The sequence below is a fragment of the Electrophorus electricus genome, chromosome 19 (genome assembly GCF_013358815.1).
Source record: "Electrophorus electricus isolate fEleEle1 chromosome 19, fEleEle1.pri, whole genome shotgun sequence".
Lineage (NCBI taxonomy): Eukaryota > Metazoa > Chordata > Actinopteri > Gymnotiformes > Gymnotidae > Electrophorus > Electrophorus electricus.
The window spans coordinates 6,448,869-6,469,974 of NC_049553.1; the positions used below are offsets into that span (position 1 = coordinate 6,448,869).

The window sequence follows — 21,106 nt, forward strand, 5'->3', positions numbered from 1 at the left end:
TATTGTTTTAGGCTGAAGTCATTAGGACTCTTACACTGGCGTTCGGTTGGCGTGAGATGTAGCCGAATGCTGATCAGCTTTTTTTTTTTTTTTTTGTCAGTGCACGGAGAGTCCTCGCTAAACGTCTGAAAATGTCTTTTTTTAGTCATCAGAAAAGCATATTTAATATATTGTACAATTCGCATTACAGTTAGTTTAAAGTAGGACTACATATTTATATTAAAAATACCAATATATCATTAATTATTTACAGATCAGCAGCATCTGGTTTAGTGATCAATTCAAACAACATTCAGTAGTGGTGGGTTGACAACATTGCCAAAGTTAATAAGATGCATTGTCACCTTTTTCACATCTTGTACAAAAAAGCATACAGTTGCCCAGTAATAGCCAGTAGTGGTGAGTGGATGTGTTAGCTAAATACTTTTTCATAGTAAGTCCCAAAGCATGTGGGGCCTTGCCATACTCCTGTGGATCTATCATCATGGGTAAAGTTTAATTCCAGCCCCAAGATAAAGCACCTGACCCAGTCTGGTCTTCATGAGCATCTGAATATTAAAGCCATATGAAGGTTAGGACAGAGACATAAAGATCCCTGTTACTATAGTATCTTACTTTGCTGTCCAATATTTGTTTCTTTCTTCAGCAGGTCTTTTTTATATAGCAAAAATCTTAAATGTCAATCAAGTCCAAGTGCCATTCAGCTCTGTCCAGGAATTCAGAGAGACTGAATTGTGCTATCTGGTCCTGTGTAGACATCAGCGTGAATGGTGGTTCTGGATTATGGTTTGGAATGAAGGTCTGCATGAAGTCTGAGGTAGAAGTGCATGGTGTGGCTGCCGTGCTGGGTACTGAAGGCAGTGTACATTGTGCTTCGTGGTCCTGTAATAGAATAGTGTAATGCTGCAGTTCTTTCTTCAGCTCAGCGATCTCTTTCTGATATGCGGTGTTTGACTGTTCCAGAGCCTGAAATTCCTGTGTGCAAAAGAAAGTACTGTATTTTTATCTTATACTCTCTTCTCACAGATGGTTAAATACAGCAGACTACCACAAAAGATTTACATTTGCAGTCATTACTGCGTTATCTCTCTTAGTAAAATGCTTTTCTTTGATAAAAGATTAAATAAATGCGGCCTGCCTGATCAACCATACTAAACAGCCCTGCCCCCGTCTGTTCCACAGCTAATGAGATTTTAAAAAAATATTAAAATAAGGAGGGAAAGTCCAGGATTAGTATGAGATCCAAACCGAAAGTAAAAGTGAATGATTGGAGAAGTTTATAATTGATTTCCTGTTGTCTGCCATGTGATTATTTAAAAAGTAGACAAGAAAATAATATTTAGGGGTAAAGAGACATTAACTATTTAACATGCATGAAGCACATCAGAAGAGTTTAAAAGTACCCATACAGAAGAAGACAAGGAAGATATATTGGGAAACACATGATTTGTGGAATTTGAACCCTTGTCAACCCTGTGCACTGTTCCTTTAACAGAGTATGTTTCCAAGAAATGCCTGCCCAGACAGGCACACACAAAGCTATTCGCACTACTGAATATCAACATTATTTGTTACTAGTGAGCTCATATACACCCGCACACGCAGACAAATTTGCCAATAAGTGACCACCAGGGTATCAATATACAGACCTCGTGAAGCTGATCTGCCCTCTCTGTCTGCTTTTTGCGACTCTTGCGCGCGGCATCTCTGTTCCTCTGTCGCCGCTCACAAATTCTCTCACCTCCCAAATCTTTGTCCTGAATAGCGACCACGGCAACATATAAACACGTTGAATAAATAAGTTCAGAAAATGCAAACTGAAGAAACAACAGTAGAAATTGCTATTAAAGAAGAAGAATACCGCATATGCAGATTCAGATCTTTGTAAAGTCAAATTACAGTATTCCAAGAAAATATCAGGGAATTCAAATCGATGCGTATAATAAATCCGTTACCCAGTTTGACGGACTTTGAGATTCACTTCCAGAGAGAAAGTTTATTTCCCCTTCCAAATGTTCCATGAGCTCATCCGGCATCTCTGTGTAACGTTTTGGCCGTCTTTGGTTTTGAATACAAATTGTTAACACGCTGCGTGCATTTTACTCGCATTCAGTTAAAAACGTTCTTTAGCTACAGTTTAAAAAAACATCAGAACATCCCTTGACCTAAACTGACACAACGTAAAATTAGGTAAGATATTTAGTTGAAAGATTATGCAAACTGTCCGTCATTACATGAGTGTCTGCTAGCAGAGCGGAGACAGGGAGGTTTGTTAACTGAGCGCTTTATAAAGGATGACGAAATGTTGAGGCAAATGGGAGCGCTTTCAGTTTCACATTATTTTAAACGGCCGTATTCGCGGAGCAGGAGTAGGCAAACATTGAATTGTTGCAGGAGGCTTTCCCGTATACTTATTTCCCGGTTTGACTTACTCACCCAAACACCCCCACGTTCTCTGTCACAGTCTACTGGTGCACACACGCACACGTTCACTTATTACTGAGGGTCTATTTTACTAAAGCAACTTTGCTATCCTTTAATATCACAAAGTAAATTATTAGTTACTGGGAGGCATGTGGCTCTGACAGAGTTACTGCTCCTCATAATGAAAACGCAGTACATAATTATTCAACATTGTGGCTATCTTTTTGCAGTTGGCCAAAAATACCTTATATGGTCATGTATCTACATCCTGTGGGTGTGGCATTGCGGGAGAGTTTTTCGGAAAGGATTTGACCTCCCCTAGAATTGTGTGTGTTGTACCTCTTTGTCCCTCATGTTTTAAACGTAGATGAATTGTAGTACTAGGAATTTTGCCTTTTTATTCCTGTTATAGTGGCGAACCAACAAGTCATCGCAAGAGTAGTTGCAGAGAACTGCAGGGGTAATAAATGTGGCAGTCCAAAGTGATGGAAACATCGAAAGGGAGAAAAATGAAAAGTTGGAAAAATACCAGGAATGGAAAAAAAGAAATAGAGAGGATGTGGAAGGTTAAGGCCAAAGTTGTCCCAGTGTGGACTGGCGTTGTGACCCTTAAACCTAGAGGAGGGGCTCCAACAGATCCCAGGAATGGCATCAATCTCAGCCAGAAGAATGCAATCCTAGGAACAGTAAAGACCTTCACCACACCCTCAAACTCCCAAACTCCCAATAAAAATTACAGAGTAGTACAGAAGGTTTCGAAAAAGACTAATCCTACACAGTCATTTTCTCTACCATACATTTCAGTTATTCCCTGAATCTGGTCAATGCTTGTATAGAAAACAACAAAAAATTAAATCTAGTACAAAAAGTTTCCAGAAAGACAATACTTTTCAGAAAGAGGTCCTTCATTAGCTGTCAAATGAAGCGCTTCTGAAGTTCTAGGAGGTGAAGCCAATTTATATTAAAAATAGTAGATGTTTATTTCATAACATAACTCAGTTGAGATTTAAAGTACCAATAGTGTAGGTCAGTTCTTTTCCCTTAAGTTTTCTCACTTCATTGCTACTATAGCAACATCTGGCAATGCAAACAGGTATGTCAGACACTGTCCATTAAAATGCCTTGTAACTGGAAATGACAAGTGTACATTTGATTACATCTCTTGTAATATACACAATAAACAACACCTGCAGGATGAATGACAATCAGTCCTTTAAAGTTGGTTATTTTATGAGGCCGTGTCAATAAACATACGCTTAACACATCTAGAGAAGTTGCAAACAAAAGGGAGCAGGTGAGGTGATTTCTCTCACTCTTGACAAACACGTATTTGAAATTTTGGCTCAGAAATTTGGTAGATTAGTAAAGGTTTCTTCAAAAGGGGCACAGTCTGTGCAAAATCCTGGAGGGCTGTGAAGTGTTTGAGTGTAATATTTGTGTTTTATTAAGTATTAAGTGTTTGATTTGTTGGATTATAGGAGTGCACCGAGAGAATTCTTATTGTCTTTACAGTGGACCGTTAATAGGTCAGCGCTTCCTTTCGCTCAACAGTTAAACATGAGCAAAGTCGTCATCTACAACTTCCTTAGTTAATCGACAGTTATGAAAATATTCATACTTTGCCATAAGTTTCTGGAAGTCCTCATTTTCACTGTACACTGTGCACAAAGTTGTATTTTTGAGGATTCATTTTATTATTGAACAACTACAGTGGTCCCAGTCAATCCAAAATGTTTCTAAACTTCAGCCCTGAATATTTAGCAAAGTAAAAGTAAGGCTTTGGCTCTCTTAGGCGAATATACATGTGTGCATAATAGACAACTATTAGTGTGCAGAATTATGCAACTAAATAAAAAACAAATTTTTCATCTTACTTGTTTATTTTCATCTGTTAAAGTGAGAATAATAAACAACTTACAAATAAACATTTGATATTTAAAAAAAAAAAAAAAAAAGTGACCAATATAGCCATCCTTTTCAATAACAGTCATAAGCATTCCATTCATAGAGTCTGTCAGTTTCTTAATCAGTTTCTTTTTGTGCACAGCCTCCCAGACACTGTTCAGAGAGCTGTACTGTTTTCTTTCATCATAAATCTCCCACAAGTTCTCAATAGGGTTTAGATCAGTTGAGGAAGGGGGTCATGTGGAGTACTTTGATGCATGCAATGGAGCATTGACCTGCATAGAAATCGTGGTCATCTTGAAAGATGCAGACTTTTTCCTGTACCACTGCTTGAAGAAAGTGTCTTCTAAAAACTGGCAGTAGGTATAGGAGTTGATTTGGAGTCCATATTCAACCCAAAAAGGTCCAGCTAGCTCATCTTTAATAATACCAGCCCGCAGCAGTACCACACCTCCAGCCTGCTGGCATCTGAGTCGAAGTGGAGCTCTCTGCCCGTTACTGATCCAGCCACGGCCCCATCCATCTGGTCTGTCAAGAGTCACCCGTCTCCTCAGTTCATAAAACCTTTGAAAAATCTGTCTTCAGATATTTCTTGGCTCAGTCTTGATGTTTCACCTTATGTGCCTTGTTCAGTGGTGGTCAGGTTTCAGCTTTCCTTATCTTGGCCATGTCTCTGAATACTGAACACCTTGTACTTCTGGGTACTCCAGGTAGGTTGCAGGTCTGGAATATGACAGCACTGGAGGATAATGGGTTCCTGGCCGCTTCATGTTTAATTCTTCTCAAATCTTTGGCAGTTAATTTATGTCTTTTTTTTCTAAACATGTTTCTTGCAACCCTGTTGACAATTTGCAACAAAATGATGGCTCTGTAATCACGCCCCAATATCTTAGCAATTTTCCCTCTGACAGACTATTTGCAATTTTTGACTTTTCAGAGTCAGTTAAATCTGTTTTGTTTTGTTTTTGTAGCCCTTTTTGCCTGAGGAAAAGAGTCTGCCTACTACTTATGCACACCTTGATATAGGGTGTTCATCTCCTTAGGCCACACCCTCCCTCATTACACAAATACACATCACCTGATATGCTTAAATCCAATAAGCATTCAAGTTTATACAGCTTGAAGTTGGAAAATACGCATAAAAATGATGATATGGTCAAAATACTCTCTTGCCTAATAATTGTGCACACAGTGTAAATGCATTAAAGTCTTAATAGCTGTGAGTAAGAGATGGAGTATTTCCAGGCCTTGGGATGTGGAGAGTTATTTTGTAAATAAGAATGAGAGTCTGTAGGTTTATAATGAATGTTATTATTTAAACCAGACTTAACTTAAACAGCCAAAAAAACTTCAGCATCATATCTTTGTCTTCTGCTTCTTTATTGTCATGTCTTTCCTCCAAATGACAAGACCACCTCTTGTTGTTAACTCTAACTGCAGAATATTCTTCCCAGGACAAATTTGAAATCCTTCTGTAGCAAATCCTTCTCCAGGAGGACTTTGTACAGTTACACTTAAAGAAGTCAAAGTTTTCAACAGCTTTATAACATTTGGATGGAGTATCCTTACCATCTTTATTAAAATGAGCATGTAGCCTTGAATGCCAAAAAATCTTTAGTGCCATTAATGGACTTAAATTTGGATCTTTGGATTGTACAGAAGTCAATTCCAAATAAATTGGAATGGTAACAAAACAATACTGTGGTTTAAATGGGTAGAAAGAACAATTTGGTACTACTAATGTCTTCTTGTGTTTAGTATGGGCCACAAATTGAAAAAAATATTACAATTCACTTGGTAGATTAAACCACAGTGTATAAAAAGCAGGTTATGATCAGAATTTGGATGTATTTAAACTTGCTTTTATATTTTATTAATATTTAAACTTGCTTTTATATATATAAAATGGAGCAACCATCCGCCACCTCCATCCCACCAAGATATACAGCAATGACATCAGAATTTCATTCGGAGTGGATAAGGGTGGTCGGATGGTTACAAGGAGAAGGGGGGTAGATAGAAGTGAGGGGAATCATACTACCAGGAGGTAATATCGTCAGACACCTTAAAGGTGTCTTCTAAAGTTGACTCCGAGCACACCTCATGGTTCTCTATATCCGGTTTGTAATGTAGACTGATTTTTTCCCGCTAGCTGCTGTACGTCATCCAAAATATAGACACGCCCATTTGCGGGAAACGTAAAAGACGGGACTGACCTGTGATAGACAACCAATCAAGTATTCTGGCCTTGGACCATTTAACCAATTATATCTCAGTATACTGGACACGAGGATAGCAACACTTCCGGGCTTACCTTCAGCGTGAGGGAGGCGACAGTTAAGCTAATAAACGATATTTATCAGCAAGCGAATGTATGTCGTGTTATGTTGTTTTAGAATAGGAGGAAGTCCAGCTTTTGTGTCAGCTAGATAACGGTCTGTGGTTGATTTCTGAGAAGGCCGTTTACGATGGGTTTACTCACGATACTAAAGAAACTGAAACACAAGGAGCGAGAGATGCGTCTGCTGATGCTGTATCCTTCATCGCGGAGCCGCAGCCTTGTATTCGCATCAGCGCGATGCATTTTGGCTCATTTGTCTGTTTATACTCTTGTGTGTTCTTGGTTGTTTTTTTTTTTCATTGCATGCAATGAATTTGGTTTGTTTCTTGCGGGGATATCGAGTTTCATTTAGCTGGCAAGCTAGCTATCGTTACTTGGTTAGCTGGTGGTATCATGTCGGGTGTAGCTTGTCCTCTCTTGTTCCTTAACCGTGCGTTTAGTGGTCTGGATAATGCTGGTAAAACCACTATTTTGAAGAAATTTAATGGCGAAGACGTCAGCACCATTTCTCCCACTTTGGGATTCAACATAAAGACACTGGAACATAGAGGGTAAAAAACTGCCTAGTGACTGATGTCAGGATTAATAGATTCTTTATATACGGCTAATGCAATTATTTCTACGTGATGCCCAGTGTTGCTGGAATAGTCACTACATTTCAATTTGTTAGCTGATCTCATGAACTAATTAAATTGAAATGAAATTGAGCCCAGCTCTACAATGTTAGATATTTGCTCTGGTTGTGCCACTGCGTTTATTGAAAGTACAAAACTGACTTTCTCATAATAAATGTGCAGCTTTAGTTATTTTCACCAGAGGTATAATTATGTTTAATGATCATTGCTAAAAATGACCCACTTTCCATATCCGCTTACATTACTGAAAGCCTTATCCAAAGCAAAGGTGGTTCCACAAAGTTTTAGTTAAGAGGTGTAAGCATATTCAAGAAAGGCACTGAACTTTCATCTATTTATTTTTATAAACATTATTTGATCTGATTAAAAGTAAACTAAGATTTGGAATAACTTGTCTTAATTTCAGCCCTTCCATCAACACAGATTTCAATAAGATGGTGTGTACTTTTGATGCTGCATGTCCTAACTGTGATAGATTTACTTGGATCATTGGCTCGGTCTTTCTTTTCACATGGAAATAGGTTCAAGTTAAACATCTGGGATGTGGGGGGTCAGAAGTCATTGCGGTCCTACTGGAGGAATTATTTCGAGAGCACAGATGGACTGGTGTGGGTGGTGGACAGTGCAGACAGACTGAGGCTGGAGGACTGCAGAAAAGAACTCGGTGCACTGTTACTGGAGGAGGTGAGAGTGCAGCAGCATTAATGACACATTTGAATATTTTCTCAAGAACTGTCAGTTGCAATGATCCACTTGTTTACGTTGAGGAACATCATTTTAGTGCCACATTTTCCCTCAGAAAAGTGATTTTGTCTGTTGTTTTCAATGGCCAGAGACTGGCAGGAGCCACTCTTCTAGTATTTGCCAACAAACAGGATCTACCTGGTGCGCTGTCAAAGGATGCCATTAGAGAGGTTACTATCTTTTTCTTTTTATATACACAAGAATTGGGCCTTTTTCGAACTAGCGCACTGCAGCGCTGCATGCTTAGCTTCACTAATCACTGTATTGTATTACAAGAGTACATAAACTCATGTGGCCCTGCAGAATCCACCTGCTTCATGGATTCTTTTAGCCCAGCCCTGGTGCTCCTCATTTTGCCCCTTAGGCTCACAGCACTGCATTTGCTGCTGCTTTCCTACTACAGCACACCTTTATTTACTTGCCAATTAAGCCCATTATGGCTTAAATTGTTTTTGTAAAAAAGTACAGTGTTGTGACTCTGCAGGATGCAAAGTGAAGACTATCCCTGACAAGGACAGCAGTTATTTGCAAAGCTGACCTGTTCCTCTGCAGAGCTTTTCAGTTGAAAAAGACCAAGACCCTGCTTGTCTTTTGTGGTTGACAGGCACTCACTCTAGATGAGATTAAGACACATCACTGGTGTATAGTGGGTTGCAGTGCCGTGACTGGCGAGAACCTTCTAACAGGTGTTGACTGGCTCCTGGATGACATCGCTGCCCGGATCTTTACAGCAGACTGAGAGAATAGCCCAACTTTGTACAACTCAATTGGGGGTGCTACTGTTATAATCATTTGGTGTCACTACCTGATCAGTCTGATGCTATGGTTATAACCCAGGTACAATGGAAGCACAGCAGTATTGTGATGGCTGACTTCAAAATGAAGACCCATGATGGCAAAGAATCACTGATGGCACAAGTGACATTTGTTTTACTCATGTTAACCATCCCACTTCCTCACTGGAGAAGCCACGAGTCCTCATTAGAGAAAGCCAATGTGTACTGAGGAGGTTCTCTTGCTAGTTGTATGTGTCAGTAGGTTTTACAAACAAACACTTCTTGTAGCTGCAGGTGTTGCTTGGGAATGTGGTAGCAAGTGTGCTGTCTTGCAAGCTAAGCAAAATAAAAGCTGATACCAATGCCATGTTTGCATGTTATTTAAATAAAAGAGCCTTAAGAGTAGATGATCTGTGAGTTTACTTTATTAGGTGTAGTTTGCCAGCTTTAACTTCATACTGTACATTGCTAGCACTTAAGCCTAGTGAAGCAATCCCTTCCAATTGCACATAGGATGCCATTTTCCCCCCCCTCTGGATAAAGTCTGCTACATTAAACATGTACCAACATGTGCTTTAGGTTCATACTGACATGTTCCTTCCACATGCAGTTGTAGATATTACAATAGCCCCATTTTGCCCAGTGCAATCATTGTTGACTGAGTTTAAGTTTTAAATGTAAGGGGAAAGGAGTCAACATGCAGCCATCTTCAGTGAGCCATGAACACCAACCTAAAAAAGTAAAACCAGCATTAAAAGAAAGTATAATGACATGCACCCCTTAGCACTACTATTAAAAATCAGAGGGGTACCAATCAGTCAGATTACAAATCAGACTGGGGCGGTATAAAAAGGTCATCATGTGTTACAGATGAATAACAGAAGAATGATGCACAGCTCAGCACCTGATCAGTCCCTTCTGGAGCTGAAGACCTGAAACGAAAGTGTAAATTTAGAAGACTCCCAGAGGAACCCCCCCAAGCAGCTTTTCTTCAGCATATCAGAGGGTTACCACTCAATCACTACACATCAGACTGGGGCGGTAATCAGAACTCATCATTTGAGCTTAACTGAAATTCAACAAGAGTAAGGCCAATTACAAACCTTGTGTTCCAGGCCAGCTTCAGTTACTATGGACACAGCGTTATGGTTCTCCCACTGTAGAATACAAAAGTAGTGTTGAAAAGGGGAGGACCCTGCACCACAAGGTGCCACATACTCAAGTTAGGGAAGTTGCAGCTGCCATTTTAGGAAAATGTAACTGCCATGCATCTGTGCAGAATCAGAGGGATACCAATCAGTCATCTTAATCAGACTGGGGCGGTAACCAAACAACTCATCACTTCTGGTCAGTTTAATATACTGGGCCACACCAACAGCACTTACCTGATGTTCAAGCAATCCTTTGGACTTGAGGGAAACCACCATCCCACTCCAGCTAAACAAAACAAAAAAAAGGCACTGCATTAGGCATGGTCACAGAGCTTAAACAGACCCAAGTCCCATCACAGCTGGGCCAGTCAGACCATTGGCAACCCCAACAGGCTATCCCCTTGTTGCCCTGGCAACACCAGTGGGTTCACCTTTTCAGGTTCTAGTGTTGACACAAGGCGTAAGACACGTGCACGTTTCATCACCAAGCACCAGCTAGTACCATCAGGCATCTTTAGCACACAAGAACCTGCCAAGTACTCTATATTCATGTCAGTTTACAAGCATTTAGGTTCCTCACCTGTTTAGAGTGAAGCTTTACAACTTGAGGTCCACCTTAAAATAAGTGCAAACAGCAATTAGGTTTTGCTTGCCTTAAAAAAAAAAAAAAAGGCACCAATGTTGCTTTGCATCATCAGTAAGAATATTTCTCAACAGGAGTTCAGACGAACGAGATTCCAAAAAGAAAAATCATCATAAGATGCAATATATGGAAACAGGACCCATGTACTCAGAAATACCTGGACTTCAGGACAGCCTGAACTGCATTCTTGATCTTGTGAATGCAACCCTGTAGACAAAAAGAAGTAGTGAAGCTCATGGTGGGACCTCACAAGCACATTAGCAAGTCCAGGGTCTCTCAGGTGTTCGTTAACTTTTCACAGGTGTTCAAAGTGAGCTTAGGATCTTCATCACCGAGACCAGACCCAATTAAACAAAAAGGTGGGTTCTGATTTACCTTGGCTGCGTTTTGCAGAAAGCTCAAAGCATCGTGATCTGTGGAACACAAGAACACTGTGGTTGAGAAGAGTTTAAGACATGAGATTCCAGACCTGTTTAGCTGTGAACATGGTGTTTGTGAATTTGTCTCGTCTGCAGTAAAGAAAGAGATGATCAAACATTTAACCCCAATTACTTGAAGCTATACATGTGGATTCAAGAGCATGACTGCAACTAATGTTACCTTAAGACTTCTACAGTCAGAATCAAGAGTTTAAACCAGAAGCCCCTTCCTCAGGTTGTGATTTTACATTTACAAAAAAAAGTGTTCAGGAGTCAGACCAATATGCTTGCTCACCCTTCTATGGAAGCTCCCACTTCCAGACAGCCGAGGAACTGAAACGCTTCTAAACGAAGAAAAAGTAGGAAGCTGTTGTACATGACTGCATGTTGTGAAACAGTGAAAACATGGCCTTAATCTCTCAGATGTTTATTGTTTTCACATTGGTTCAAACTGAGCTAAGAAAAATTCATCAGCGAGACCATGCCTAGGACAGAGCAGATACAAAAAGGTGGCACACTTACCAGTACCCATGAGCAGCGTTCTGCACGTTTCAGCTCAGCCATGCCCTGTAAAACAAACAACACGGTCCAATTCAGGTGGGACACCATGCTCATCTCAACAGGACTTGCCATGAACCATCTGATCAGTGCTTTGGTGACTTAAATGCCATGGGACTAATGTCGTCCAGAAGTTAACAGGTATGAACCTATTCATCCTTTCAGACTTCTTTATAAAGCTGTAAAAATATTAGAAACAAACACACTTACCACCTAAAGCCCCAACATGAACATAAAGCCTGGGGCAACTGGAGAAGTGATAGAAAAGAAGTTAGGAAAAGTAGCAGCAGACAACAAGATCTGATCACCACTTTTGCCTGATCAGACTTTGGTGACTAGAATGCCATTCGACAAGAGTCGTCCAGAAATAATGGGATAAACCCCGTTAATCACTTCAGACTACGTTCTTAACATATTAAAGCAAAGAAAATGCTCTTAATGCAAAAGGCTCCATAACAGTTGCACAAAAACTTACAAAGGCACATAACTGAGGCTCCATGTTAGTCAGGTAGCAAAGATGTATTCATCCTGCAGACCAAAAAAAAAAAAAATGGTAGGGTGACCAATGGCAGGTTTGGGAAGGGTACAACAGTCTGGCACCATAATGGTCAAGGGCTCAGATTTTAAGGTAAGCATCACTGTACATCAGATATATGCTTGTCAATAAATTCATCATTAAAATACCCAGAAGAGCCAAAGAAATGCCAGAAGAGTGTGAAGCTTACCATGGAGAGCAGTATTCACCCCAACAGGACCCTGCAGAGAGCATTTTGAAACCAGTCACACAACATTGAGGATTAATCTACAATATTCATCAATGTAACTACTCAGTAAGAACAAGATTCTTCAAAATAATTAAGAAAGAGAGAATTCAAGTAACATCACTGTAGTACAAGAATCACATCCATTTTGTCGACTCTGAGCAAAAATGTGATGCTTTGGTGGTCTATTCCTGTCAAGCGAAGTTGAACCTTACCGTCAATAACTACAGCTCCTGGTCCGTGTAACTGCAAAAGCGAAGACCGCGTTAGTCTGCTCCGGCGTGTTAACGCATGACCACACGTGTAGAGATGGTCATCTCCCACACGCTCGGGTTTAGAAAAACGCTAACTAATAAGTCTCTCATCAGATAATACAAATGCAATCACAGCATTTCAGTACAGGTCTGTGAAAGTTATCATCACTGAGAGATCAGCCCGTCCAAGGCGGCTGTGAAGACGCTTCTAGACCGGCTAATTTTGCTAGCTAGCCAATTTATCAGATGTTCGACCAAAAACGTTAATATGTAATCGGCATGGCTTATTAACATGTTAACTTCTATGCTAGGCAGAACACCTAACAAAACAGCAACACCAGGCCTACGATGGTCATGGATTGGAAAACGAACGACAGAAGAAGGGGATTTATAATCAAGCACGTTCCCTCCAAGGCCTGAGTCATTTATTCATTCATTTCGCTTTAAAGCGGTCATAAACATTAGCACGTCGCTTGTGCAAGGTACATAAAAGACAAGTGAATCGAAAAACAACAAAAATAAATACTTCAAGTAGCTATAGAGTCTCAATTAGATCTATAACTTACCTCCATGTTGTGTCCCGTAGCAAAGTGACCGAAGGTAAGGTGTCACGGTATTTTATAATGCCCCATTTGAAACTCCTCCCTTTTTTACAGGCCAAAATAAAAGTCTTGACCGTTTTAAAACCCGTGTAAGTATTGCCTGCCAACGTGTTGTTAAACAGTAAAGAGGTAACGGAATTAGTATAAAATACATTCCATAAAAAATACAGTATTAACAAACACCTTAGGGTTTTTTTTTTTTGCAAAGGAAACGTCACTTCTTTGCCAAAAAAATGCTTTAGTTTCACTTTTTCTCCACCAGATGGCACTAATTTTTAGGGTTATGGTGTAGGATATAGCCATACAGAATAACTCCAGTTCTGAAGATACCTGTAGGGGGGGTTGTTTTATGTGTTTCTGGTGACGATAGCGGAGATTTAACAGTTCCCCCCTGGATTAGCTGGATCAAGTGAGTTTATCGTTGGCTCTCAAATGGACTGGTGGTTAATACTGGTGTATGAAAATATGTATGCCTGTGTCAAAATATCAATGCATAAACCTTATCAGGCTGTTTTATTAGCAAAAAAGGAAAAACAATTCAAATTTTCTAATTCATTTCTTGGCTAAATTCCTTTTTCCTTGACTTCTCGCCACTCCCCCAAAAACAACAACAAACAACCAGAAATAAGAAAGTGCATACATTCAACTTATTTTATTACATTTCCATTTTTCTTGAAATTAATGATCTAATATAAAGTAAACATTTAAACAGAACTTAAATAGGGTTAGCTAGTGGGTTTTTTTAAATTAGACTTACAATCTTATGATTAATTCATCAGTACATTACCATATGATAAATACAGACAACTCAGTCAGCTGGCACAGCCTTTGACTTCACAGTTGAGAAGAACATTATTTAATATAATTATTTAATATTTAATTATTAATTATTTAATATAATTGAGGTGGTTGGCGGGGGGGATCTGAATGAGCTCCCAGTGTTGGAGATTTAGGTCTGTACATATGGCTGCTTTTTTTTACAAATCCAAGACAATGATATCCAAGACCCCTGTCTCCATTATACTGCTCCCAGCTCTTCTGTTTCATAACATCTGGAAAGTCCTAAACCAGTTCATTAGGAGGTGTGAGTGTGTGTGTGTGGTGTGTGTGTGTGTGTGTGTGTGTGTTTTCTCTGTAGGGCAAAAGCCTGGTGTTGGCCTGTGCAGAGTTCACATGCTCCTTCCTCCAAGTGCTACCTGCAGGCACATTTGAAAATAAACCTTGCTCTATCATATTTGGTATTGTAGACCATCCTACAGCAAGCTCAGTGCTAAACTTTAGATAGCGTATAACTACACACAAAAAGGTGCAGAGACGTCCTCCAGGTATAACAGATTTATTCTTTAGTAGTGTTCATATAATTAAAAATAAACTTATTAGGCTAAACACAAACAACTAAAATAAAAAAACAGCTTATTCAGTATTATCTATACTCCACCAGAGCAACTGTCTTGTTTAGCTTGGATGTGGCTGGTGAGCATGAGGAAGAAGGAACAGGAGTGAGGGTCACACTGTACAAGTTGGCAACAAAGGTCTCCCAACCTCGACGAACTGCTCTGTCGAACACCTACAGAAGAAGCAACAACAGACGTGTAACGATCCAGATGCAATCCAAACAGGCCACACACGGACAGTAACTTATAGGATATTTCATCAAAAGGGGTATATTTGGGAATTTGTGCAATACAGGGGCAATGTGATCATGCAGAAACAAGTGTCAAGGAAAACGGTAAACACAAGAAGTGATGGGACGTGGAATGTGATAACGTTATAACGCAGAAGCAAAAGCCCTACAGCTACGGCTAAAGCCATTAGTGGGCCTACAGTTATGCAGGGGGAACAAGCTTTGATAATAATGACTCACTGCGAATACATTACATCACAAGGAAGTTAAACTGTAACTAGCATTCTACCCATGCAAGAACTGCACTAGCATAAACTCTCATACACACATCTCATATTATGGTGGGGAAAGAAGAGCATGAACATTTGCAGGACGATGTTGCATTTACATTGTTTGTTAGATGTAATCTGGGAGAAATATTATTGGTCAATTCTGTGCATCAACTCAGGATATCGAGTTAGTAGTCATTAGTTGGCCATAATCCTTTAGGAATCTGTGGAATGATTTTAAGCAGCTGCAGCCCAACCCTTTAAAACAGTGCTTTATATTGGTGTCTCACCTTGCAATAACTCCTAAGTGTGGTCCGTTTGGCAACCTTCATATTCCCACCGTACATTTTCTCCTCCATCTGTCCTTTTCTCCTCTTTTCACCGGCTTCCCCTTTTCCCTCCTTTCGCTCCAAAATGAGCACCTGATCATCGGCTTCTTCCCTTACAGAGAAGTGGACCAGGAGGGACTCTGGAGCTCTTGTGCCCAGCCTCGTTCCAGGCTGGCGTTCCCCTTCCACATCCTGGCTCTGGTTCACGGGAGCAGCCACCTCGGTATCAGTGCCCGCACTCTGGCTCGCTGTCCCTGGAGGCAGGTGGCCAGGCTCGGCCCTCCTGGAGCTTTTTCTGTTCCAGCGCCGGCTCATTCGGCTGGGCTTCCTCTTCAGCAGGGTGGTTCCATCATCTTCCATCATGCCCTGGTCAAAGTCGAAAATGCCGGGTTCGTCTTCGGCTGGCAAGCCCGAGCCTTTGGGGGCCGGGATGCCGCTCCACTCTGCCACTGCAGGCTTGAAAGCTGCCTCCTTCTCCCTGGTCTCCACCTCCTTCCTCGTTTCGACTTCTCTTTCATCTAAACGGCCGTAGAATCCAGTGGCCCGGTCCAGGAAAGGAGGGGATCGAGGAGCGTTAATCTTCTTGGAACTCTTGCCGATTGTCATGGTGGCTGAGGTTTTCCCTCTTTTGCAAACTGTGGAAAGTGAGTTGCAGGAAACCAGATGTGAAAAGTAAAACAATGTCGTTTTCTGTCTAGGAGGCTGTCTCGGCGTAAAACCCAAACTCTAAAGTGCAGCCCAGCAGAAGTCTTCTGTGAGAGATCATCAGGAAGCTGCAGGTACTTAATTCTTGTTCTTGTGCTGTGTATTTATCTTTCACCTGATCAGTGACAGCATCCAAAGTTCAGAGCACGCGTGTATGTATGTGTGCGTGTCATCTGCGCACCAGTATCGGTGCTCCTCCCCCACTTTGACTTTGCCTCTACCAGATGTGCTGGAACCGCAGACAGTGCCAAGACTGATGAGTGTGCGCAACACAGACATGCCGTCACAAAGAACTTCAGGACTTTGAACAGCCCACTGCATTACCCTATCCCTTCAGCACATCTCCATCACACTGGCACATAACCAACAAAAGTCCGGTTTGTAAAACACCTCCTTTTACCATAATTATTGCTTTGTGATGTGGCATGTGCATATATGGCTATGTGAAGTAATACATTTAGCTGTGCTTGTCATAGCTGCTAAGTGTCAGGAAGGACAGCATCTTACCTGCTGTGTGCTGCGCGACACGCTGAGCTCCCTTGGTGTGCTCAGTGCAGCCTCAGCTCATACACACACTCGCGCACTGCCGTCATAGACCCTGCCTGAACCTGTCATCGTTCAAACAATCACGCTATTGCTTATCCCCCACGCACACCTGGCCCTCTCTTTCTCACTCTCGATAAGCCCAGGGAGAAAGGTTAGTCTCAACACAGAACGGCTAATTAAATGCACCAACTGGCACTTAGATGCTGATACCATCCAAGCACTTGTAGAGTACTGAACATCAAATACAATAAGCATGCAACAGTCCGCTATAGGAATGATGACGGAGAACAACATGAGTACTGCTCATGACGCGCCTGCCCTGTGCGTGAATCCCGAGAGGACATGGGCTTTGTTTGTATAACCGTCCCAGACTTTAGGATGTCATCACGTTCTGGGTGGGAACACATTGCGATGTCAGAGGTCTCCACCAGAAAACTTGCTATACTGCACCACTGCTTCTACTAACTCATGATGCAAAACAAAAACAGAGATTTACTTAAAATAGTTTTACGCGGTCACGTGTTCTCATGTTTGATATGTCTCACTAAAGAGAGAGGAGGAAGAACACCACACAAAACCCATTTTCAAAAGCGTGCTGTTAAGGTACACCACGGCCTCCATAAATAGAACTCTGAACTCTAACGTGAATTGGAAGTCTTCATAAAATTAGTATGTTCAGTTCTGAGGCAGGTCAGAGTGCATTTAACAAAGCCTGACTGACCGTTAACAGATCGACCCTTGATACTGCGCCTCTCAAACAGCACGAGTAATATCACATGCGAGAGGCTTATTAGTAGTCCTGTCCGCTTCTACCCCCGCCCACAGCTGTAGCTCAACCATGGATCATTAGCCAGTGTTAGCGTGAGCAACAGAAACAGCTGCTTGGCGGCTGTGCGTGTCAGCACATGCGCTAATGAGGCTGCGTGAATGTGAGGTGAGCTTTATGTATGGCTTGTGTGGGAAGTGGTTATGAGTCATCGTTAAGAGGGGTGCGTGTTGCCTGTACTCATCCCCCCCCGTGGCTACTAGGGCTATCACTCACCTAGCAACATCGCCATAGTGATCAGGGGCCGGCAAATCGGTGAGCATCACCACTCCACACGGGTCATGAGAGGTACGGCTAGTGGATGAATACATCAGTACAAAGAACAGTACAGGGGAAACAAAGCGCGGTGGGTGGTGGGGCCCGACACGCACAAGTCCTAAGAGATGAATCATTCAGGTGGCAGTGTTTAAAAGATTTAATCTCGACCTCTTGACTTCCAAGTCTCACTATCCAATGGCTGGTAACACAAAACACGCTAGTTATATTGCTTTACAGTTGTATTACATGAATTTCAGTCACACGATTAAATCAAGATTACCTCCTTATTTTACAGGAGTGGGGAATGAGGAATTGTAGCCACGGTATTTCTATGTCCTGTGACACAGACAACGTACACGTGCATACTGACAACACCTACCAGCCTCATCTTTTGTGGGTGGGGATCCTGAAACTACACAGAAAATAAAGAGGACACCTGTGTAAAACACCTTTTTTATTCAAAGGCATTTTATAGGAATTCTGTAACACTAAGACAACAAGTGAATATAACAATAAGAAGCACAATACATTTAGAGGCATGGGACAGATACTAAACAACTACTTGCATTCTGCAGCTATTACAGACAAAACCATATGAAACTGCAAGTGTTCACAGACATACACATACAGCCAATCACAAAAACCATACACTGAATAATCGTAATCACCAGGAAACAGACTTCCAATACTGAAGCATCGAGAAGGCAGACAAATCACAGGAATGGAAGTGGGATTTCCTCTACGGTTTACTCCCACCCCCAGTGAAACGATACCAGCCCCAAACATCACTGCAGACCCCATGATCATTCAGGCCGACTGCACATATAACCGCACACTTGTAAAGGGTTTACTATTCTGTACAAATATAAATAACGTCATCCTACAGTATGTACAAAGGAAATTCAGTAGAGCACCGTTCTTCATGTTCATCATTCACCCCCAGTAAAGCCAAAGCCTGTGTTTCACACAAGATCATCACTTAATACAGAGTACATGGCATATTGTCCTAAAGGTATCAGTGTTTTACTGATGTAGTTAAATCATAAAGCTACTTAGCTTAATAGAAATTAAGCTAATAATTCCAGTTAATGATGCAAGGTGCTGTAGAGGTAACAGTCTGAACAGCTCTTATCGTGAACTAAAAGACTACGTAGTGCATGCCATATTGCCATATTTGACATGCAAGAGCAAATTGATCTGTCTATAAGAATTCAGAATTAGTGTTTTTTCTAGTTTCAATATATATCCAAATTTTTAAACAAGAACTTTCTTAGCCCCCTACATAATTTTAAGTGTGTATGTGTATGTGTGTGTGCATGTGTGAGCATGCGTGTGTATGGGGGCGCTCTTGGAGAGGATGCATTCACACTTCCACATTGGGATCTGATCCGATCCCCTGCTTAACGAGAGCCTCCTCCCTCTTCATCTTTGGCTTTTCAGTCCGAGTGTGCCATACCAGCACCTGAGTCAGCAAAACCAACAAAACAAAAATGAATTTAAATTTTGCTGATTATATGGATGCACCATTTTATCCTGGTACACCTGCCCAGTTAAGATGTTTTCAACTAGACCACAATGCTGATAAAGCAATGAAACAACAATCTAGTCAAGGCCCACCTTGGTGCACATGTCTGCTTTGGGTTCCAGCCCCTCAATTGTGACCAGATTTTGCAGTAAGCTGCTTTCCAGGAAACCCATCTGAGCATCACCATCAAATCGAGCTTTGGGATTGGCCAATAGCAGCTTCAGGGAGACAGCAAAGCCAGCCATGTCGATGGGGAAGGGCCGGCCAGGGCGCCAGCCGGTGTGGAAGCGAACCACCTTCCCATCCTGCACCACAGGTCGCTCGAACCTCATCCCCCCTACCAGACCCACTGGCCACACGGACACCCTCTGCGTGTAGCGCATCTGAGACAGATTCAGATCAACAAGGGAAGTCACGGAGAGAAACAGTTAAATTCATATAAAGGACCATTGTGAAGATGCGGTGAATGCTGTGTAATGTAGAATACATTCTTAAAAAAAAAAATTTAATTAAAAAAATGCACAAAACTCGCTCACTTCCTCAAACAGCTGCAGGCTGTACGTGTTGTCGTCGTCAGCAAAGTACACAACGGCGTTCTCAGGGGGGGGCCCCTTCCCCCCTGCCGCAGCTGCCGTCTCCCTGAGCCAGCGCAAGGCCTCGTTCCTCTGCTCCACTCCCCGGGGCTTCAGCCAGCCGGGGTCTCCCTCCTGGAGCTTCTTGTCTTTAGGGGTCAGCACATGGAGGTGGGTGTACGTCAGACCGGAGCTAGCCAAAAAGTCCCGGACTAAAGGTGTCGGGCTGGGAGCGTCCTCCACCAGGATCCAGTGGAGCTGAGGAACATGCAGGAACGTCTGAGACAAACGGGTGAGCTCAGCTTTCTGCACCAATCTGGAGGCCGAGGTGGGACAGAGAGAGAAAAGTGCTCGGAAAAGAGCTTGCTTGCACATCAACAGCAAACTTCAAAAAATGTTAAACGTTGCATCTTCATACCTGGCATAGGTAGGTGTTATTACATAGATGGTAGGTAGAACACTCTTCTTGGAGGATTTTGTTGTTTCCGACTTCTTCATTGCCTCCTGCAGTTTATGCAGCTCTCCCCTCAGTCGAGAGATGGTACGATCTTTAGGCAAGTTGTGTTCTCTGCAGTCACAGCGCTGACCTGAACGAACGGGCAAAGACCTGTGAATTCTTTCATAGTAATTTGCCCGGTGAACTCTTAGACTGAAACGAGCGAAGTGAAAGACATGCACTAGCGTTACCCAGTTGCATCAGCGCGTAGAGGAGCCCCAGTAAGGACACCAGGAAGTAGAGCAGGAACACGTTCTTGAGTTTGAGCTTCATTCCTAAATTAGGTAACGTACACCACAAAACTGCTGACTGCTGCAATTTCGGGGTTCACCGGGAGAACACGTGCACTCCTTTTAATCGAACCGGCTTTTTAGCGGAAGCATGATGACCGGTTGGAGTCGGGAAGGAAAACATATATTTTCCAGTTCAGCGAAGGTGCAATAATGCGAATAATCGTAGCCAACACACCTAACGTTAGCTAAACGTAACCTCGCTCTCTAGGGCTTAGCCGGCTGTAACGTTAGTGCGGCGGCTTGTTGACAAACCTGACATTCACTGGGAGCTACGAACGAACCACTACACTTACACATCCAATCGTGACAGTAGTAGATACTTTCGGGTTTCTTTTTAATTCGCATAACTACTACCATCGTGTGCAGTCATTAGCGAACCATTCGTATGCACAAAAACCGCCCAACTATTCAGCGTATTCATTTTACACCCTTTCCCAACAGTTTCCGTTG

General features: G+C 41.9%; 4 protein-coding genes, 1 long non-coding RNA gene and 5 other non-coding genes across 11 annotated transcripts; 1 reads left to right on the forward strand and 9 right to left on the reverse strand.

Moving 5' to 3' along the window:
* Positions 1-243: 243 nt before the first annotated feature.
* Positions 244-2,266, reverse strand: batf2 (basic leucine zipper ATF-like transcription factor 2). The gene is made up of 3 exons (XM_027014008.2): positions 1,956-2,266; positions 1,650-1,757; positions 244-975 (listed from the first exon to the last, which is right to left on the reverse strand). The coding sequence occupies exons 1-3, from the start codon at positions 2,034-2,036 to the stop codon at positions 673-675; spliced, it is 492 nt and encodes a 163-aa protein (XP_026869809.2). The 5' UTR covers positions 2,037-2,266; the 3' UTR covers positions 244-672.
* A 4,356-nt stretch (positions 2,267-6,622) lies between these two features.
* Positions 6,623-9,230, forward strand: arl2 (ADP-ribosylation factor-like 2). The gene is made up of 5 exons (XM_027014009.2): positions 6,623-6,862; positions 7,111-7,221; positions 7,827-7,989; positions 8,139-8,219; positions 8,654-9,230. Exons 1-5 carry the CDS (start codon positions 6,798-6,800, stop codon positions 8,786-8,788), a joined length of 555 nt encoding a protein of 184 aa, XP_026869810.2. The 5' UTR covers positions 6,623-6,797; the 3' UTR covers positions 8,789-9,230.
* A 2-nt stretch (positions 9,231-9,232) lies between these two features.
* On the reverse strand, positions 9,233-13,221 carry LOC113579822. Its single transcript, XR_003410908.2, has 14 exons — positions 13,178-13,221; positions 12,573-12,603; positions 12,322-12,352; positions 12,072-12,124; positions 11,807-11,844; positions 11,561-11,605; positions 11,334-11,382; positions 10,995-11,032; positions 10,777-10,826; positions 10,557-10,591; positions 10,211-10,262; positions 9,929-9,982; positions 9,730-9,757; positions 9,233-9,556 (listed from the first exon to the last, which is right to left on the reverse strand). It is a non-coding gene; the product is annotated as an uncharacterized LOC113579822 (long non-coding RNA).
* LOC113579840 lies at positions 9,619-9,693 on the reverse strand. Its single transcript, XR_003410915.2, has one exon. It is a non-coding gene; the product is annotated as a small nucleolar RNA SNORD31 (small nucleolar RNA).
* Positions 9,819-9,889, reverse strand: LOC113579841. Its single transcript, XR_003410916.2, has one exon. It is a non-coding gene; the product is annotated as a small nucleolar RNA SNORD31 (small nucleolar RNA).
* LOC113579839 lies at positions 10,102-10,177 on the reverse strand. Its single transcript, XR_003410914.1, has one exon. It is a non-coding gene; the product is annotated as a small nucleolar RNA SNORD31 (small nucleolar RNA).
* Positions 10,339-10,466, reverse strand: LOC113579842. The gene has a single exon (XR_003410917.2). It is a non-coding gene; the product is annotated as a small nucleolar RNA SNORD22 (small nucleolar RNA).
* Positions 10,891-10,956, reverse strand: LOC113579838. Its single transcript, XR_003410913.1, has one exon. It is a non-coding gene; the product is annotated as a small nucleolar RNA SNORD29 (small nucleolar RNA).
* A 1,251-nt stretch (positions 13,222-14,472) lies between the features above and the next one.
* On the reverse strand, positions 14,473-16,725 carry sb:cb1058. 2 transcript variants are annotated; one of them, XM_027014022.2, is made up of 3 exons: positions 16,648-16,725; positions 15,397-16,070; positions 14,473-14,780 (listed from the first exon to the last, which is right to left on the reverse strand). In XM_027014022.2, exons 2-3 carry the CDS (start codon positions 16,039-16,041, stop codon positions 14,637-14,639), a joined length of 789 nt encoding a protein of 262 aa, XP_026869823.2. In that variant the 5' UTR covers positions 16,042-16,070; positions 16,648-16,725; the 3' UTR covers positions 14,473-14,636. The 2 variants fall into 2 exon arrangements, with proteins under 2 accessions (XP_026869823.2, XP_035375853.1); XM_035519960.1 differs by lacking the exon at positions 16,648-16,725 and having other exon boundaries at positions 15,397-16,321.
* A 1,484-nt stretch (positions 16,726-18,209) lies between these two features.
* b3gat3 (beta-1,3-glucuronyltransferase 3 (glucuronosyltransferase I)) lies at positions 18,210-21,106 on the reverse strand. Its single transcript, XM_027013984.2, has 5 exons — positions 20,555-21,106; positions 20,286-20,454; positions 19,832-20,183; positions 19,388-19,678; positions 18,210-19,232 (listed from the first exon to the last, which is right to left on the reverse strand). Exons 1-5 carry the CDS (start codon positions 20,634-20,636, stop codon positions 19,134-19,136), a joined length of 993 nt encoding a protein of 330 aa, XP_026869785.2. The 5' UTR covers positions 20,637-21,106; the 3' UTR covers positions 18,210-19,133.

Coding starts and splice junctions, on each gene's coding strand:
- sb:cb1058 (XM_027014022.2), bottom strand. CDS start 16,041: ATGACAATCGGCAAGAGTTCCAAGAAGATTAACGCTCCTCGATCCCCT. Junction 14,781..15,396: donor CACTTAGGAGTTATTGCAAG/GTGAGACACCAA, acceptor CTTCTTCTGTAG/GTGTTCGACAGAGCAGTTCG.
- batf2 (XM_027014008.2), bottom strand. CDS start 2,036: ATGCCGGATGAGCTCATGGAACATTTGGAAGGGGAAATAAACTTTCTC. Junction 1,758..1,955: donor CTCAAAGTCCGTCAAACTGG/GTAACGGATTTA, acceptor GTCGCTATTCAG/GACAAAGATTTGGGAGGTGA. Junction 976..1,649: donor GGGCAGATCAGCTTCACGAG/GTCTGTATATTG, acceptor TTTTGCACACAG/GAATTTCAGGCTCTGGAACA.
- arl2 (XM_027014009.2), top strand. CDS start 6,798: ATGGGTTTACTCACGATACTAAAGAAACTGAAACACAAGGAGCGAGAG. Junction 7,222..7,826: donor AAGACACTGGAACATAGAGG/GTAAAAAACTGC, acceptor ACATGGAAATAG/GTTCAAGTTAAACATCTGGG. Junction 7,990..8,138: donor GTGCACTGTTACTGGAGGAG/GTGAGAGTGCAG, acceptor TTCAATGGCCAG/AGACTGGCAGGAGCCACTCT.
- b3gat3 (XM_027013984.2), bottom strand. CDS start 20,636: ATGAAGCTCAAACTCAAGAACGTGTTCCTGCTCTACTTCCTGGTGTCC. Junction 20,455..20,554: donor CTACGCGCTGATGCAACTGG/GTAACGCTAGTG, acceptor CCGTTCGTTCAG/GTCAGCGCTGTGACTGCAGA. Junction 19,679..19,831: donor GCCTGCAGCTGTTTGAGGAA/GTGAGCGAGTTT, acceptor AATCTGTCTCAG/ATGCGCTACACGCAGAGGGT.